Source organism: Anopheles darlingi, chromosome 3 (genome assembly GCF_943734745.1).
Source record: "Anopheles darlingi chromosome 3, idAnoDarlMG_H_01, whole genome shotgun sequence".
Taxonomy (NCBI): domain Eukaryota; kingdom Metazoa; phylum Arthropoda; class Insecta; order Diptera; family Culicidae; genus Anopheles; species Anopheles darlingi.
Window position 1 is genome coordinate 37,957,422 of NC_064875.1, and position 18,517 is coordinate 37,975,938.

Consider the following 18,517-nt stretch of genomic DNA (forward strand, 5'->3'; position numbering starts at 1 on the left):
ATCCTTGTCGATAAAATGTCTAATTTTTCACTAATCAAGCAAAGATTGTCTCGCCTCGCTTCAAACAAATGATTAATGAGACCAGTGATGTTCGCATTATTTGCTGATGCAAACTAAAAGAAAACGTGTTCCTTTCCACTTCATGCGCCAACGCAGTGACCACAAAACGAGATTGATCAATTGGTTGTCCGCTCGATCATACCAATAGTAAATCCTATTACATACACATTTACCTCGACGACGGCGACGATTTCATTTGTTTTATTGATTTTCTAGGCTTTCGTGTCCTCAACCGCTAATCTCTGCACGCTGTGAGTCTACTCTTGTTCTGCATTCTCTTCGACTATACATGTTCTTCGAGCCGTTGTATCGATGCTTCATTTAATCTTGCTTACTGCCACTTGCTGCTCACACAGTGGTTACAGACACACGTTTACATAAATGTATATATCTATATGTATATATAATGTGTATATAGTGATGTGTATAAGCAGGTTGATTCTTCTTTTTTTGTTTTTTTTGGTTTTTAATTAAGTTTTGCGCCATGGCATTGCTCGGTTTGGTTTATTCGGCGGATACTGGATGTTTTTTTTGTTTGTTTAGTTCAGTGTTATGTACAGCACGGAAATGGGGAGACCAGATTTGTTACGTTCCATCATTGTGGGTTGACTGGGTTTTAGCACTTCTCCTTCCATAAACCTCGTATGCTCATTGCCTTCATCTTTCATCTACTTGTTATACGCTGTGTTCTGTTTTTTGTCTCTTGTTACTGCTGCACATAATTTACTTCTTCTGGCTAGCTAGTCTAGATATACAACATATTCTATAGACAACTGTTTTCTTTTCTTTTGACTGCATTATACTTCAATCTGTGTTTTGTGATTCTGTGATGTGGATGAGGATTACAAAAATCTGCTACACCAACCGCATCTCGCCCGCATCTCGGTGTTGAAAGTTTATTCCAGTTTTAAAAATGTCGAATAGATTTATACTATTTGCTGTATATCGTTTGCAGCAGTGCCGCATCACAACAGGAAAGCATTTTCGGTGACTTTATTCGGTGATGGATATATTTGCATCGATCGAGATTCGTGATGTATGTACAATATGATGCAGCTAAAAGCACATGAAACTGGGACTACAGCCCGTGCCGCTTGACACCGTTTGCTTGCTTAAAAACGACTGTTTGGTGGATGTAAACGAAATTGATTGACAAAATCATACTTCTACTCAAGCACCTAACAATACAAACGGATGGAATGTAAAAAAATTAAATCGAACAAAACGTATCGCAGTAAGCGTTTGGCAGAATTCTAACACATTCATCGCTATGTTTCTTTCGAACATCCACTCAACTACGTTGTTACCACCGTTGTTAACTGACGCATCTGGTTAAAAACGGTATCTCAATGAAAGTGATGCTATTAAATCATTATGCCAAGGTTTGTGTTATCTATTTCCATGGTTGTGTTGTTTGTTCTTGTTTTAAGTCTGCGTGTTGCGTATGCTCTACTATTTTCGATTGGTTTCTTAGGTAAAGCACTTTTGTTGGTTCATACATTTTATAAAGCGCATCGAAGCGCCCCCTAGCGTTCCCTTCCTTCCCTAGCAATGCAGAGAGATAAAGAGAGAGAGAGGCAATAATAAATCATGTACGCTGCTGTATGAAACAGTGATGGGCAATGTTGAAGATCTGCTGATCTCATGTTGTTTGCATTCCATTGATAAGCCTTTTTGATAGATCCCTGTACTTTCGTCGTCCCATATTCAGTAGTGGTGACACATCCAAAAGCACTGTACGATCACTCAAAATTCGTTTAGTTAAATTAAACCAAAACAAAAAACTCGAAACTCGTCAAAACTTCAACACCAAGGCTCATGATGCCTCTCTTGTATGATATGCACAATAAATTGCTTAATTGTCTGGTCAGTGGCTTTCCTTTTTTTTTGTTTTTGGCCCACCAAATGGGGTAGCATCATGAGGTGGCGCGCGCGCGTGTATGTTAACGGCTAATGCTCGATGACAACGAAATGTTTCACTGTTGGTTTACTCACTAAGAAATGGTATCGATCGTTAGTGAAATGTACGAAGCAGTTTTGTTTTGCAGTTTTCCGTTTTTTCCCCATTTCTCTGCGCACCCAGCAAAGGATCGAATTGACTGAATTCCGTGGTGTTTGCGCTCCCTTTTTTTTATCACTCCACTTTTCCACTCCGCCTGTCGCTCTATTTACACGCATCCCTCCACTATCAGCATCTGCGTTTGTTTTGTCCCCGTACCCGCCACACCACCACCACCACCACCTAGCCAGATACTGTCGTCCGTATCTTAAACGGACTTCCGCAGCCAGCGGGATTTATTTGATTACGCAAACTTTGCTCCATCGTCGCTGGGCGAGGCTTAATGTGTGTGGTAATGCGAGCGCGGGGAGCAAATATTTAAAAGATGAGACTCGTCCCATTAAGTCCGGCAAACGATTCGTTTATCAAGACGGTCCCTGGTGATCTGACGGGACTCTTACGTTGGTTACAGAAAGGGTAACATTTCGCACGTGTATTCCGGAAAGCAAAAAAACTATCTCTTGAAAGCAGTATTTGAAGTTATTAAAGATATGTAAAAAAATAACTAAAAACATAATTAGACACAGGACCGTAATGTAAATAATTATCTATCGAAGCTAGTAATATAGATAACGCTGTGTGGACATCCTTTGCTCGTTTTGTCGATGTTTGCCGATTCACTAATTGGCTAATAAAGCTTCTTTCCAACTTACAATCACGAACCCAACATCAGCCGCTCGCCACCGAGCAAGCCATGGAGGCCATAGAAGTAGTTCGTCTAAGCGCAGCAGTACGGGTACGTAGTTTTAATTAAACGTTCGAACAGGTAGAACAGGCTAAAGGTTTTTTAAAGAATGAAGTGTGTCTAGCGTAACAAAAACAAGCCGTATAAACACCGTTCGAAGCGAGTTGGATCCCGGCATTGAAGCGTTGGCCATAAATCATCCAATGTGCCTAAAACCTGGCCTACTAGCTGTCCAGGTGCAGAGAAAAGAAGGATACGGATAACACCGCTTGCATGTCGGCATGAGCTAGAATGATCTAGAGCTCTGTGAAATACCCCCCGTAATAATGGCGTCCATACGTGCGTATAAATTTTCCCTAATTTATAGCTTTCATTCCTTTTAAGCGTCAAGCAAAGAAGGGAGGCGGGGTGGGGTTTGTGTTCTTGGAAAATAATGGAAAATCGAATCAAGTTAGTTCGTTATTGAGTGGGTTCCAGGAGGTTCCTGTTAATCGAAAAGAGAAAAAATCGATCAGAAGGCGTACCACAGGGTAGGGCTTCGTATATAAAGTCATTGCCTATGTATCATCAAACTTCTGTTCCAACTTTCTGTTAGGAAAGATAGTTCCGGCATCTGCCTCTCTTTTGCCGTCCATTTACGACGAAGCAAGCAGCTGGCAAGTTATTTCAAGTCATATACTTTCAAACAACTACTTTGCAACAAATGTGTAAGCGAGGGTTTCCTATCCCAATCCAAGTTTCAATTCCAATCACTAGAAACTGTTAATCACCCTCAATGGAATCACAATAATCTCGCTGAATAAAATTGCAGTACACGGGCGACCTGGCACCTCCATCTAGCAGATGGTGTTTAAAAACTAAAACGCTCACTTATGGAAATTATAATGCTGGAGGCGTAAAAATATTGAAAAAGTTATGATTACATTAACTGAAGGTTAGCTTAGCCGCCCTCGGTGCTCGGTGAGGTGCGCCTGGGCGTTGATTTACTAGTTTCCTCACTTTTCCAGGAAGCAAAGGACACAAGGACGTCGCGCGGATGTCTAGTTTGCGCCATTCTGTATGGCCCTACTTGGGGTGTGTGTATGTATTCTTTTCCTTTATCCTTCGCTTTATGTGGTATTTACTTCCAGTGAAGTCCAACGGGAACCAGTTGTAGCGTCCCATTCCATTATGTTGTTCGATAAGGTTGTCGATTTTCGATTGATGAATTATTTCTAGCGATGACAGCTGTCACTCTGGTACGACGCATCGGAGTCCCACAATCACGATTGTTGAAGGAATCGTAGTTCTTTTCCAGGAAAAAGGAAGAAAAATGATTTTATGTGTATGGGAAAGGGCATGAAATCATTTCAAGCAGATACGATAGCAGAATGAAATGACTCATCTCACATTGCACCAAAAAAAAAAAACGTTCATCGTGACCTATGAATACAACGTGCAACGTTGTCTTGTCTGGTAGTTGATCTCTTGCACCACTGGGCAGCCGGTTTCGATTTTTTTAAACTGTTAATTAAAATTGACGCTACCAGGGCGTGTTAACTGGCTGTTCAATTGATTGATTTTCAATTATTTTGATCGTGTCCCCTTATGATCGTGTGATGCAGGGGTGTTGATGCAGTAGAAGAGAGCGGTTCTCCTCTTATCAGCCTCAAACTTCCTATGCTCCATTGCGTTCACGCTCTGCGCTGTATATATAAAAACCATCATCATCATCAACCCTCCGCTATCTCCTTTCGCTACCATTTTACATCCGCATCCGCAACTACATACAAGCCATTTCACATCCAGCACGATCGCTCATACTTTCATACATTCGTTCCGACCCAGTCTACTGCTGCAGTTGTCCGCTGTGCAGCTTACATTTACTTTCTCCACTCTTCGTTCATTATTCTCTACCTTTCTCTTACCTGCTAAGGGGGGGGCCACTAGCCGTCGCCGTTAGCTTTAAACACAAATATGGTTTTTTCAGCAGCATTTTTCTCCGTTTTCCATAATAAATAGGGCTGGGCTTTTTAATCACTATACACAGAGACACTATCTTCTCGCACTCGCGTCTAATCTGCTCCCTTTTTTGCGTGCTTTGCTGATTGACCTTTTACAGTTCGAAATGGTTGCGTTTGTTTTTTTTTTTGAGTTTGTTTTCGTTTGCTTTTTCTTACTATTTTGTGTTTGCTGCATCGGTGTTCTGTTCTGTCTTCTTTTTTGTTTGTTTGTTGTTTTTGCTTCGTTACTTTTTACTTTTTACTTTTTACTTTTACTATACTATATTCGACCCCCCCCCCCTCCACCCCTTCGAACATCGTTTGCATTTGGTGCATTACCTTTCTCTCCATACCATGCCGTTTCTACCTGCCATGGCAAAGCCGGAGCGACACGTGGTGGTAGTTGGGCAAACCACTGATCGGATTTCGTTGCATGCGCCACCGCCGCCAGCCGTTCGCTACGTGTAACCGCAAGCAGCATGGATAACTGGACACTACCGTCCACTAGGAGGGTCGCCCGACTGGCCATTGCAGAATCCTACAGCATCTACCTTCATGGAGCACCCGGTTCGACGTTGTGTGCGGTTCCGAGTATCGTCGCATCGAAGTTCAGCCGCAGCTCACCGGCCAGTATCAGCTCCGAGATGCAGCCCATAATGCCGGACCGGTATCGCTGGCGAGTGTAGTGCGCCGTGGCTGGCAGTCCACCTGGCGAATGGATATATTAAATATTCAAATTAGTTAATTTCGATTCGCCTGCGAATCCCGCCGCCAATCGGGTCGAGAAAGCGGCGCGCGAAAAGTTGCCTAGCAACCAAACCAGCATCCGACGGTACTTTCGATTTGCAATTTTTGGGAAAATCGAGGACTCCGGGGTTGCCGGGGTTACAAAATCGCTCGCGATGCTCATTGCATGTGGTGTCTCCGTTTTTCCTCCTCCGCTCCAGCGTGCAGATAGTTGGAGATTGTGATTTCCGGAGCAGATGTTACGCAGTGCTCGGCAGCTGCTTGCGATTTTATGTAAATCCAAACATGGCCATAACACGCCATCGGGATGTGCGGCATTGAATTTTTGCTAACCGTATCGATACCGAGTTCGGCTAGTAAATTTGTGGAATGGTGCCAAAAGTCAACCAGATATAACCTCCCATCCTCACTGCACAGTCGCAACGATTCCTACCGAGAATGAAATCAATTTGCTGTTGAAAAGGAAATTAAAATGCTAAACCGATAATGGGGGAGGCCCACGCATTCCGGCAACGCAATGATGGCTCACTGAAGCGCTCAAAACGCAGGCAGTTTAATTGATATGAATGATCTATTCTTTGTTTGCAAATATTTTGAAACAAAAAAAAATCCTATCGAAAGCTAAAAGGCTCGAGTCGAGTGCAAACACCGCGGATGTTATAAATGGTGAATCAAAGATCCTACGGCTAGACCAGGAGACTAGAGGCCACACAAAACATATGTCCGATTCCGATTGAAAGCGGGTCCGTGTGTACGTGGCACGTACGCAGTTCAAATTTACCGATTTGTCGCCGAGCCGAGGAGGAGGAGGGGGCAGGGGATTGTATTACGCTGGACGAGTTAATTAATAACGAAATTAGCTCGACCCGGGGGTCACCCGGGGTATGGCTACGGGATCGCAGCTTGATTAGTCCGTTCGTTGGGAAATTAGTGAATATCGGATGGTGGAGCATCCGATTCCGTTCAGCATTGATTGCCGTTAGGTGCTTTACCGATCGGGGCCGTGTGTAGCCGAGCAGCGGGACAGTGCGCATTAGAGTGTGTGTGTGTGTGTGTGTGTGTGTGTGTGTGTGGGGCCACCGCCATGTGGTGGAATCACTTGACTGCGGGAAAGTTGGCCGGCCGGCAGAAGCACAATTTGAATTTCAAAATATATTGGTGTGCCAAACCCTTTTCTCCCGCAAGTCTTCCTTCCTCCCTACAGACTATCCTTTTTAGAGGGGTTGGGGGGGGGGGGGGTTAGAGTTGATACGGGAAGGATAGCAGATAGGAAAAAGTTTTCCACACTCCCGCAACACTCATGTGACATTCGTGTTTAAAGGGAATTTATGAGAAACGCTCGATGTTATTGAAGGTATAACTTATCGCGTTTGGGAGCTTTTTCAATATTTATCGAACGGCATCTCGAACGGCTTTAATTGCCACTTCCATGCCAAGGCACTCGAATTGATATCAAAGATCTGTACGTGGCCCTTCGAAAGTTGGTGTCCTTTTAAAATTACGATTAACCCAAGGAAACGTATCCACTCAGGAAACCTATTGTATAAAGGACTAGCTCAAAACAGAATGGTACCTTTATAAGGCTAGTACTTCCATATGCTTATAGACCCTTTCCAGAAAGGCGTAAAAGCTCGTGGCTGCGAGTGAGAAGAAATTCTACGAAGGATTTTCGATCCGGTATGGCATGCTGTGACGATGCGCAAATTCATAGCTTGATTCAAACAGAATCCAGAATCATGAAACATGTTGTAACGTTTGCATTAAAAAAAGGAGACAAAATTTGAATGGTAATAAGAAAAAAACTAAGACAGATATTTGAGATCTGCAAACTGCATTTGGAAGGTACTTTTATCATTGTACTCGCAAAATTTGAAACCTCTATCAGTTGAACTCTAAAAGTGATGACGAAAATAGTGAACCTATTTCGTTCTGACATTTGCGCGTTTTAAAAATGGTAGTCCGCTACGCCGGAAATGGGCATCATATGGAACTTTGTAGATGTCGGAGACTTCTGTTTCGGCATCTAAAGCATCTTGGCACTAATGGACAACAATTAGAGTATCGAGAGATGGTTCGGTTTCGTACGGCCGATGCTCTGAGCACCAAGAAGCTCCAAAGGATGCTGAAGAGGAAGACTGACAGAAAAATGGCTACACCGCTGCGTGCGATGGTCCGGGAGGTCGGTAGAACTAACCAAAAAATGTAGAAGTACCTGACAAACATAGAAATACATGTCAGAAGGCGAAAATGCCGTCCACTGGTCTCGGATCATCAGGTAATGTCATAGCGGCAGCAACTGAACAAGATCGTCAAACAGATGTTCTCGGTGAATCGCGACGAGGCGGTGGTGATGAACCGCGAGGCCTATCTTATCCAGGATCACATCCATTGGAAAGCCACTTCTTATTTTACTTCTTGTACGAAAAAAGTGAACTCCGGAGTGCAGTCCACCCACACACCAACTTCCCCAAGAAGGTAATGCTGTGGCAGGCAATCAATCGTTCGTCTTTAGATCCGGACTGGCCGTGAAATGGGATTTTTATAACAAAAAGGTGCCTGCTGGAAGTTGCGCCGTTCACCAAGGAACACTATAAGAACGAAAACCTACAGATCTGGCCGGGTCTGGTACTCGAAGTGATCGTCAGAGGAAATGGAGTGGTTAATATCAATATGGTACCCTAGGTGACGAACCCGCTCAACGTCCACCAGCAGCATCCCATCGAAAAATTCGGTGCAAACCTAAATTGTAGCATCTATTGCAACAACTTTGTGGTGAAAACGGAGAAGGAATCAATCAAAAAAGGACAGAAATATCTGAAAAACAAGTGTGCAAACGAGTTTTCGACCTTCATGTCGAAAAATTCAGTTAACTACCGGATGGGGGCTCGGAATGGCGCAATCATAATTTTGTGTGAAAAGGTGATAAAATTACCTTTCAAATGCAGTTTACAGATCTCAATTATCTGTCTTAGTATTTTTCTTATCACCATTCAAATTTTGTCTCTTTTTTTTAATGCAAATGTTAGCTCCGGATTGGTTAAACATGTCAGCATGTATTTGTTTGTGTAGCTTGTCATAGAAAATGGTTTCCGTCATGTTATTATGGTTATTTTCTAGTGTCTATTGATTTCTTCTAATTTTCACCTATTTCTTATGAATTACACACCTTGGGTTCTATGTGGGACAACCTTAGTAGCCATTTTAACCACAAAATATTTCGTGTCTATAGCGCCCCTTGTGACTGTTACATTCTTCTGCCAGATACGTTTGATAATAAGTTACCCTATATTTTATGATAATACGGAAACGAAGGTATTTAAGTAAACACCAGACAAGTATAGGGACAGCTGGCTAAAATTGAACTAAATTTTACCGGTTTGTATATGAGGAGCAATCGATCGACGTTCGATGATAAGCTTGATATGACATGAGAGAACGACGACTCAGCCATTAACATATTGTAGAAGGTATTCTAATTAATTTGGACCTTATCAACATTGTTTCCTTAAGTATCGCGCCAAACAACTGAATCAAAGTATTGATGAAGGAATCATCTTTAACAGCATTTCTAGTTAAAGGTCATACTGGTACCGAATGGGAAGCCAATTTTAAAGCGTTATCCTTAACCGGCCATTGCACAAAACACAATCTGCAGCGCCAACAAAGATGACAAAAATGTTTTATGCGAAACGATAAATTTGAATATCAAACGTCGCACGCTGCTCTATCGGCATATCTTGTACGTAGCGTTTGAGTTAACGAGGCTTGATGCGATGGTCGGTCGCAGCTGTCCCTCTACTGACCATCGTCCATTATTGTAGTGCAAGTTTTTGGCAATGGCGGCACAGTTACCATGTGTGTGGCACATAAATCAACTTTCATGTGAAACATTTTCAATAACCATTTACCAATGAGTAATGGGCAAGGGAGGAGGAGGAGGTGTGGAGGTAACATTTTCCCATTTTCCATCACACACACACACACACACACACTGAAGAGTTGTCCAGAGACCAGCGAGTGTGTCACGAGTGTGCATGCACAATGTGCAAACACCGCTTCAACACCGCTGCTCTCATGTCAAATGGGCGAAAACTATATAAATGTTCGTGTATATTTTTTACATTTTTTCCTGGCTCCTGTTATCCTTTGAGTCGACTCTGACTCTTGCCCATCTCGTTCGAGCGTGTGATAGTGGCAATGAATTGTATGTGTGTGCGGTTTGCAGTGTGGTGCGGTGCGGTGCGGTACGGTGGTACGGTGATGCACAACACAACGACGGTACTCCATGACAAATGAAGATATCATTTCGCTTTCGAAACTTGCGCCCATCACCTACTATCCCTCCGGTGACATATCCTCTTCTTCATCTCTTCCCTTTCTGCGTCACTAAGTGGTAGTGATATGAATGTCAACGAATGCAGCTGTCGAGTGTGAAGAGAGAGAGTGAGTGTGGTGAGAGTGAACGAGCGGAGTACGGGAGTAAGTGGCACATTCGTGCGAACCATAAATTGTCGCCTTCTAGGACGTGGTGTGGGTGGTTGTGGGCGGTGTATGGTTTTCCCCAATTTCTCGTGTTCCACCGCTAGAGGTTGATGTTTGCCCTATGCCCGATCGCATGCCGAGTGAAACCTGTACCACCGTGGAACAATATAATAAGCACCACCCGATGTTTTCGCTCAGCTCAATCGGGAGTTTTTTTTTTTTCCCCGTCGCATATTGCCATCCCATCAACAATGGATGTGTGCAGCTGTTACCACCCAATGTTGTAACACATGCAGTACAGCATAATCGAGACCAATAAAAATGTTAATGGTTGTTCCATTTTTGTTGTTCTCCATCGAAATGATCAAAGCGCGGGATGAATTGTTTTGCATAACGCCTTCGTTTTCCATCACTTTCGTTGTAATAGCGCACGGTTTCAGTAGCAGTAATCGAAGGATGAAGGCTGAAGCATCTGCTTCTGTTTTCTCTTTTCTGCTGCATTTACCCTTGGCTTAAAAACGGTTCAATCATGAATTGCGATCGGTCAGTTGTTGTAAAAGAATTATTACGCTAGACTTGCTTATAACAAATAGCAACAGATAGTCTAATCTATTTGCCATTTTAGATACGACAATGCTACTCTGGAGTAACAGTACCGATATCTTTTATCGTGAATTAGAAAAATTAAAAGTGCGCCAACCTCAAGTGTAATTCCTTTTAGACGGAACTAATACCAATTTTTCAATTGTGTTCCACTGGTTTATTCCAAGCGCTTCGAACTGGATAAAACTGCATTGCTTTGGTGCGATATCCTTAGTGTTCTAAAAAATGCTTCGAATCGAAATTGAAGATATTGCGAAGCATGCAAATAAATTCTTATCTTGGGAATTCTTATTAACACACGGATTAATAGTATCCTGAAATTGAGTTATTGCCAATGCCAGCACCAGTTTTATCAAAATTGTTTTTAATCCTACAGGTCCTATATTAGTCCTATTTTCATTCAATTTTTTTAATTCTTCAAAACTAACAATACGATCGACTTGAATATGGTATTTTTTTAGTAGATAAACACAAATATGCTTTTAAATTCATAAAAAATATGAAAGGGGATAAAAAAAGAAACTTACGTTGATCGGGTTCGCGGACCATTCGGTTTGGTACTATATTTTTCTCTATAACTAGTCATAATATAGCTATTCAGTAGAATGTTTCGTGTGATACATGTGGTACATTATCTTTCTATATCATATGTACACACAGATACTCCACACACAGTCCATTTTATATCGTCAAATTTTCTTGCATCTAAATCAATTTTGGATTGCGAATCAATATTGCAACATGCCATTCTTTCTGCTTTACAGTGCCAATACAAATACACAAATAGTCAAATAATTCAATATCTTCTGATTAGAAAAGCAAAACATTGCAAACATTGCGTTTACAAAGCCATTTCCATGAAAAATACACTATAGACTAAATGGTCCACGAACCCGATTAGTATAAGTTTTTTTTTAACCCAACTGCAGGGATAGATCAGTGACAAACTGGCGAGCGTAATGACAATACTGATCAAAGGAGGCCCAAATTGCATCGTATAGCCTGGTTCCATGCTCTTGGCACTCTTGTTTGCGGCTAAATCTTTTTAAACCGAAAACGAAGGCAAGCATATTGCCGGAAGCGAACGGCATAGAATAACATAAATATCATCTTTATTGCCAAACCTTTACCGGTACCGCTGGAACCAGGGGTTTTGGTCGATTCTTGCGCCCCTTTTGGAAACCTTTTCCCTAACGCTACTATAACTGGGTGGTACTGGAATGGGTGGTTTTCGTTGCTTCGTTTCACTTTTACAACCGTGATCGTCGATTATCCCGAGCGCGCGTGGCGGCAATGTTTTCGCCGATCGGTTGAAAACAACACGGCTCGCAGGGACGATTCCTGTCCGGTAAAACGGAAACGGAGCATCGCAGCATCTGGGGAGGCAGAAGCATATTTCATATAATTCCAGTTTATGGATTTTAGATAGTTGCACTGGAGCGGCCTTTCCGCGTATATTTTTCCATCATCATCTGCTACTCCTTTCATGCTTCCCGTTTTTTTATCGCTTTAGCCTGCATTTTCTTTTCCTTTCCACGGGAAAACCGTCAAGCTATCGCTATCGAGGAAGCTTATGCACTCGAACCGAGCCATTACTGTTTGCGCCTTTTCCAAATTCTGCGAATGTATGTAGCATCGTAAAACTGAACCAGTCCTTACCAGATGCAGTTTAACGAACCTTTCACAATTTGATCCCTAAATTGTCAGGACGGCGCAACGGCGTGGCAGAGACGAACGTCGGCAAACGATGACTGCAATGATTGTGGTTGGCGTTAACGTCCGCGTTAATCCTCCCTTCTTTTTACGATTCTCTTTTAATGAGTTTAGAGAGTATTACATGCTTGCACCATAAAAGAGAACGAGATTGATTTGAGCTCGTTTGCATCGTTCCCACCGCCAAAGCACTGCGGATTAGGTTGAGGAGAAACCAATCCCTACTTATGATACTGATGTAATCCCTTTTCCCGAGAAGAAGGAGAACATTGTTATGGGAATCAACGACATTAGCGCCATCTCACATTATTCTCCGATGCTAATGTCATCGCATCGCGAAGTTTTTTCGGGCAACGCTCAAATTATGGTTTCTATACAGCCTCTCAAAAAGAAACCGGGAACAGGTTTACAAACTAATTGCTGGCCATTAGGGTGGGTTCTTTATTCGCGTGAAATTAATTCCGTGTAAGTGATTCGTCTTTTAACGCAGAATGATTTCTTATTTTTCCCCTGCAAGAAATCTTGTCCGGAATCCTGGCATTTCCCGACCCCATGGCAGCCTTTCCAATTTAACAATTTCAAAGCAAAATGCTGAGACGCTCGCAGGTAAATTTTCCATAAAGATGAAACACCAGCCCTACTTCGATTTCCAGCATGGTTTGAGGTTAGAAGTATTTTCACTTTTCCACCAGGCAACTGAGTGGTTACCATCACTCCCTCTCTCTCTCTCTCTCTCTCTCTCTCTCTCTCTCTCTCGCTCTCTCATTCCCACTCTACAGTCTGCTGTGCGAGCTGACGAGCCAAAAACACGAAAGCCCACCTGCCATTAACATTGTAAATCCATTAGGCCAATGAAAACCCCGGGTCACTGTTCGCCAACCCACGGGTATTGAGTACAAAGAGTCCAACCTGAGGTATAGCGCACCACCGTCCTGTTACGGAGGAATGAGATTACCGAATCTGATTTGGCTATTTTGAGAGGGCACAGCATGGCGCATGGCGCAAGCATATCCCGCATCAAAATCCATTTTTAATAAAACTTAATTCCGTCTCGTTTCAAGGAAAATTGACTGGAATACCTTTTTTTTTTATTGTTGTTTGTGCATTTAACAGTGCCTTCGATCCGAGATTGATGGACATGGTCGTTCGATTAACGGTCGTCTGTTGATTGATTTCTGATGGCTTCGATCGACTATCATGTTCGGTCATTGAGTGGGCGTAATTGATTTTCCGTAAATGGCGAGACGAAAAATCGAACTTCGGCGACTTTCAATGCCAATGCGGTAGATGACAAAAAGGGTGAATGTTTGCGATTGAAATGGATGAAGATGCTCGCAACAGATGCAATTTACAGTCTTTAAAGCAAATAGTGTTTTCCTTTAGAGCATTTTGCTGTTTGCTAGTCGGTTATAGTAACTTTGTAATAATGTGATATTTTGCAACCAATGCATTTCAAATTCATTTCCCATTTTCCGATGCATTCCCATCGAACACTACACTTAAAGATCGATTGCAATCAGCCGAAAAACACTCGACCTCAGAACCGATAGACCCACTCATGAATCTAATACTCATAAGCTGAGTGTCTCTCGTCTGTGGCAAAGCTATACCAGCACGAACTCTATAGAGAGAGAGAGAGAGAGAGAGAGAGAGAGAGAATGCAGCTAGAGAACATTCTTCAAAAGAAGCCAAAGAACAAGTGTCTGTCCAAGTCCAAGTGCTGGTTAAACGAGGACTATAAGGCAAAGGAGTAAACAATGGTTTGCTAACGGGTCACAAAAGCACAAAAGATAGAGCAGCTGTCGGAAGAAGATGGCTGCAGATAGATAGGGAAAGGAACAATAAAAAAGAAATACTCGACCCGTGGATAGCGTTAAAAAGTTTTTGCTCCCACAATATGACCTGGGCAAGCGTGCCGCGCGTTCGTTCCCGGTCGCCGGTAGAAGGGCAGAAAGATACGATGAACCTGGAAGGACCTGGAACCCCTCGGGATCGTCAGATGCTGATACGGAAATGAGTCGTCGCCCCGCCAACAAGAGAAGCCAACACACATGTGGCCGACCGACCGAGAATGAGGGACGAAAAAATACAAGCACTTACCGACATACAGGCCCGTGTCTGTGTTGAGCTGCCTCAGCTTACCGGGCGATCTTCTGGTGATTGGCTTTCCACCGTCAACCTTCAGTGTGCCGTCCTGTGAGTTTCTGTGTTCGTTGCAAGTCAGATTGGCCAGCCAGAGGTAGGTGTAGGTGAGTTTGATTTTTTTTTTATATATTTCCGGTCCCCAAAATGGGCCCAAATGACGTCGCGCATTGGGAATTGGAGTGTTGCGGTCAGGGTGCCAAACCCCGTTCCGTTCGGTGTGAGGAGTCATGGACATTGTCGAATTGTCCGGTTTTGAAGTTGGTTTCGTAGCAACAGCAGCAGCAGGCGTAGGAATCCGACGATGAGCAACACACCAGATGCCGCCACCACCACAATGGTTCCACACACGCACACACATACACGCGGTTATGCGTGGCCAAGGGGGGATTGGTGGCAAATTTGCCCAAAAGGTGAAAATGTGACAACCGTGGCCAACCGTCGTCCGATGCGCAGGGTGCGGGGAACGAATGACGTCGCGTATGTGAAACCATTTCCATGAAAAATGAAATTCGAAAAAGGTAAACAGGGACCGTGGAAACCAGAGAGAAAGAGAGAGAAAGAAAGAGAGAGATGGAAAAATTGGTTAGAACAGCTTTCCTGTAGCTCTTGGTGCTCTTGGGTGTCTTGGTCGCTGAAGATCGCCGCCGCCTGTGTTCGTCCGGTGGGAGAGTTGGTCCAACGACGATTCTCGACCATTTGCCACCGTGCAACGCTGGGTTTATGGAAATTTTCTGCTATCGATTTTGGTGGTGTGCTTGGGGGTTTCCCTCACACACACACATGCACCCTTCCCTCGCCCCCAATCTGGTCACCCTCCCGGTGCTCACCCGGTGATTGATAGATTTATAATTCATGAAAAATTGGTTTTTGTTAGAAAACCATCGGGCGATGGGTACATTAGCGATGCACGATGGCACGGGAGGATATGTGAGTCTCGGCGTGAGGGAAAAACCGAGATAGGGAGCACGGGAAAAAGGTAAGTTTAGGCCTTACGTGTGGTGGTGTGGTGGTGGACCGTAGCCGACAACACAACGTGGCACTGCACTGCGACCACTACTGCGTACGGGCTGTTACGATAGTTTATACGTCACTGGAGAGCGGAAAATTTCCAACTGCCGGCACAGCAGCAGCCGGAAAAATCCAGCTATCCAATGTCCAAACACTAGAAACTGCACATCGCTGCGGATGCGGTCCACAGGACCACCAGGACCACCTTCACGGGTTTCACGGTAAAAATCATCTGCATTGAACATCGTATTAGCAGGGGACGGATTCAACAGATCGTATGAATAAATTCAACCTCGCGTGTTTGTCAGGATTCCACAATCTAAACAATATTTACGGATCAGCGAGCTAGGAAAACCACGGTGACCTCTTGGTGAAAAAAAAAAGTTGCATAAAAGACTGGGACTGGGGTGATGCATGCGGCGGGGCTTCCAAGAGCGACCGTTTTTCTGACTGACGCAAAACCTATTTCAGATTTTCGCACTTTAACCAACTCCTCATCCTGTTCCGCAGTAGTTGTTGACGTTGAATGAAAAGACTATCCGAGTCGACACAGAGCGAATATCATGTTCACTTCACTCACCTCAGTGCCCGTACACGATGCCACAGACCGTCGCTGACTCGTGTTGCGTTGTATTTGATATTAACTTCACCAGACCCGAGGTTATACCGCAAATGAAGGAATCTGTTCGGGAGAGAAAGGAAATAGCAAAAAAAAAAAAAAGGAAATGATTCAATAGCGCTGTGTGTTGTCGTTGCGCTAAGTCAAACAAATGTAAGGTGAAACAAATGGCCATGCCGGCGTTGCCATGCCATCAATCGCCTCCTGGGCTCGGACAGTGGAAGCGGTTCGCTATCGCTATCGATTGAAATGGAGAAGCTTCCGGATGCCGGAGGAAAGATTAAATTTGCTCAGTATCCATTGAGCAATCGCTCAATCGTTCATCATCGGTTCCTTTTGTTGGTCATTGGTGGCGCATCATCCTCGCTGCTAACCCGCGTCAGTGCGCGAGGAAATCGAGAATTTTGCATACGAGTAAAAGTGAGTGCCGTGCCCCGATGGTCAACGCAAAAGTTGAGCAGCAGCAGCAGTTGGCGAAGCGATATCGAAGCATCGAAGCTCTTTTTGATGGTCACTAGTTCAATATTTGATCAGGTTCGGAGAAGCAGACGGAAAAGCATCGACTATAACATAGAGTATGTCAACGCGTAGATCTCGGAGTTTTTTTTTATCCCCTCCCTATTCCTCGTGGCTCTTGATCGGCTGGCTGCTGCTGGCTCCCGGTTAGGGGTGCTTTATGATATTTGATTAGATTGTGTGATAAAATGGGAACAAACGGAACGGAACGGGAAAAACTGTCCAAGTGTCCTAACTTCGGTTGCCTACGAATGCTGCCTGTTATCTGTACGCTTCGAAGGAGATAAAATGGTATCCAAAATGGCTCGGCGGCGGCGGCGGCGAGTGGCTGCTACATGGAACTTAAAATTCTTATCTCGTCCTGTCGCGTTCACTATGCTACTGTGTGAGAGAGAGCTTAGGCAAACAGGCGAAATCGATTTCGAGCCACATTAACCGATGTGACATTCTCCGTTTTTTTTTGTTTCGTCCTTCTGCTATTCGAATGATATTTTTCTTTATTTATTTTCCGTGTATCAAACCAACACGAGTCCTGATCTTTGTTCCGTCGCTTACCCTGCGCGCGGAATCGTGGTTTGGTCCGCCGCCTGGGTGAGGTTTTCCTCCCATCCCAGAACGCGGTCCCGTGGCGAACGCGTGGCGTATTAACCACCGTGTTTAGGCAACATTTATGCCACGGCAGCTGCACGCGATGTGAATTTTAATTTGAAAGCCTTACCGTACATTATAATTACGAAGCGCATACGCGGAGGGGTTTGACAGAATGTATTGGCCATGCGGTTACCATGGTTGTGGTGGAGCCATGGTTGCATGATTGGAGCGGACGAAGTAGCACATGTACGTGTTGCCCCGGTTGGATCGATAAATTGTCATTAACTGTGAGATTAGTGAGGTAGCCCATATGAATAGGGTTGCAATAAGTCGGCTTCTACCTGTTCCCTTTAATGTGGGTTGAGCGAATCCTTAGCTGCTATTATCCAACGATCGGCAATTGATGGTTGGAATTTGTCGCACTCCTTGTCAATACAATGCACTCAGCGTAATGGGTTATCGAAGAATGTTTATGAAGCAGCACAATTGCTGTACATTTTTTCAGACAAATGAAGTTCAACTTGATATCCTGCAATACCGAAACACTCGGCAGTATATAGAAGAATTGCACACTTGAACAAATTGGTAAGTGCAATTCCATTGCCATAACAAACATTTAAAACTGTTTAATAGACCATTTCTTAACTTAAACTGTGTCATAATGCGATAGATTGAATTAAATTGGAGTAAATATATAGACGAATGAGCATTATCTACTTACCCATTCTCGACACCGAGCGAAAGGAAATCGTCCCCCTCGAGGGCACTGTGCCGTCCGGTCCACAGTATCAACCCGTTGGTGGAATGCGTTTTGAACCGCAGATTCAAATCAATCTCGTAGCTGATGACGCGCCGCATCGTCTCTGCGTCGCTGTAGTGGAAATAGCTGTCTGTGCCGGTGAAACACGCACCCTGGTACTTCCGGAAGTATTTGTTTTTGTACTTCATATTGCGCAAAATGTCATCCTCGTCGCGCAATGCCGCACCCGTATGTTCCCGCTGGCTGGCGGGCTGTGGTGAGAATTTGCTACCGGTTTGCTTTCGTGAAGAGCTAAACCATTCCCACCGGCTGTCGGTGGTGGCATCGTCTTGGTTTTGGTCTGATGACGACTCATCGTGCAGCATCGTGGCAGGATTCGCTCCATTTCGTCGTCGGTGATGGGCGTGTGTGTGATGTAGCACACCGTAATGGCTGTCATCCGGTTCTCGCACATCGTCCTCTTTTTCGTCAACGGTTACACGACGATCCCTCGATGAATCGACTTCCTCGCGCACGAAGGAACCATACGAGGATGACGAGGATGACG

General features: G+C 44.0%; 1 protein-coding gene across 2 annotated transcripts in view; it reads right to left on the bottom strand.

Annotated features, from left to right (window-relative positions):
• Positions 1-5,083: 5,083 nt before the first annotated feature.
• LOC125957034 (uncharacterized) overlaps positions 5,084-18,517 on the bottom strand; it is a 92,146-nt gene continuing 78,712 nt past the window's right edge. For both annotated transcript variants that reach the window (XM_049689392.1, XM_049689391.1), the window contains exons 15-18: positions 17,932-18,517; positions 16,065-16,166; positions 14,432-14,535; positions 5,084-5,494 (exon numbers count right to left, since the gene is read on the bottom strand). The exon at positions 17,932-18,517 is cut by the window's right edge and continues 1,450 nt beyond it. In XM_049689392.1, the coding sequence (XP_049545349.1) occupies positions 5,340-5,494; positions 14,432-14,535; positions 16,065-16,166; positions 17,932-18,517 (947 nt within the window). In that variant the 3' untranslated portion in view covers positions 5,084-5,339. The remainder of the gene's footprint in view (positions 5,495-14,431; positions 14,536-16,064; positions 16,167-17,931) is intronic.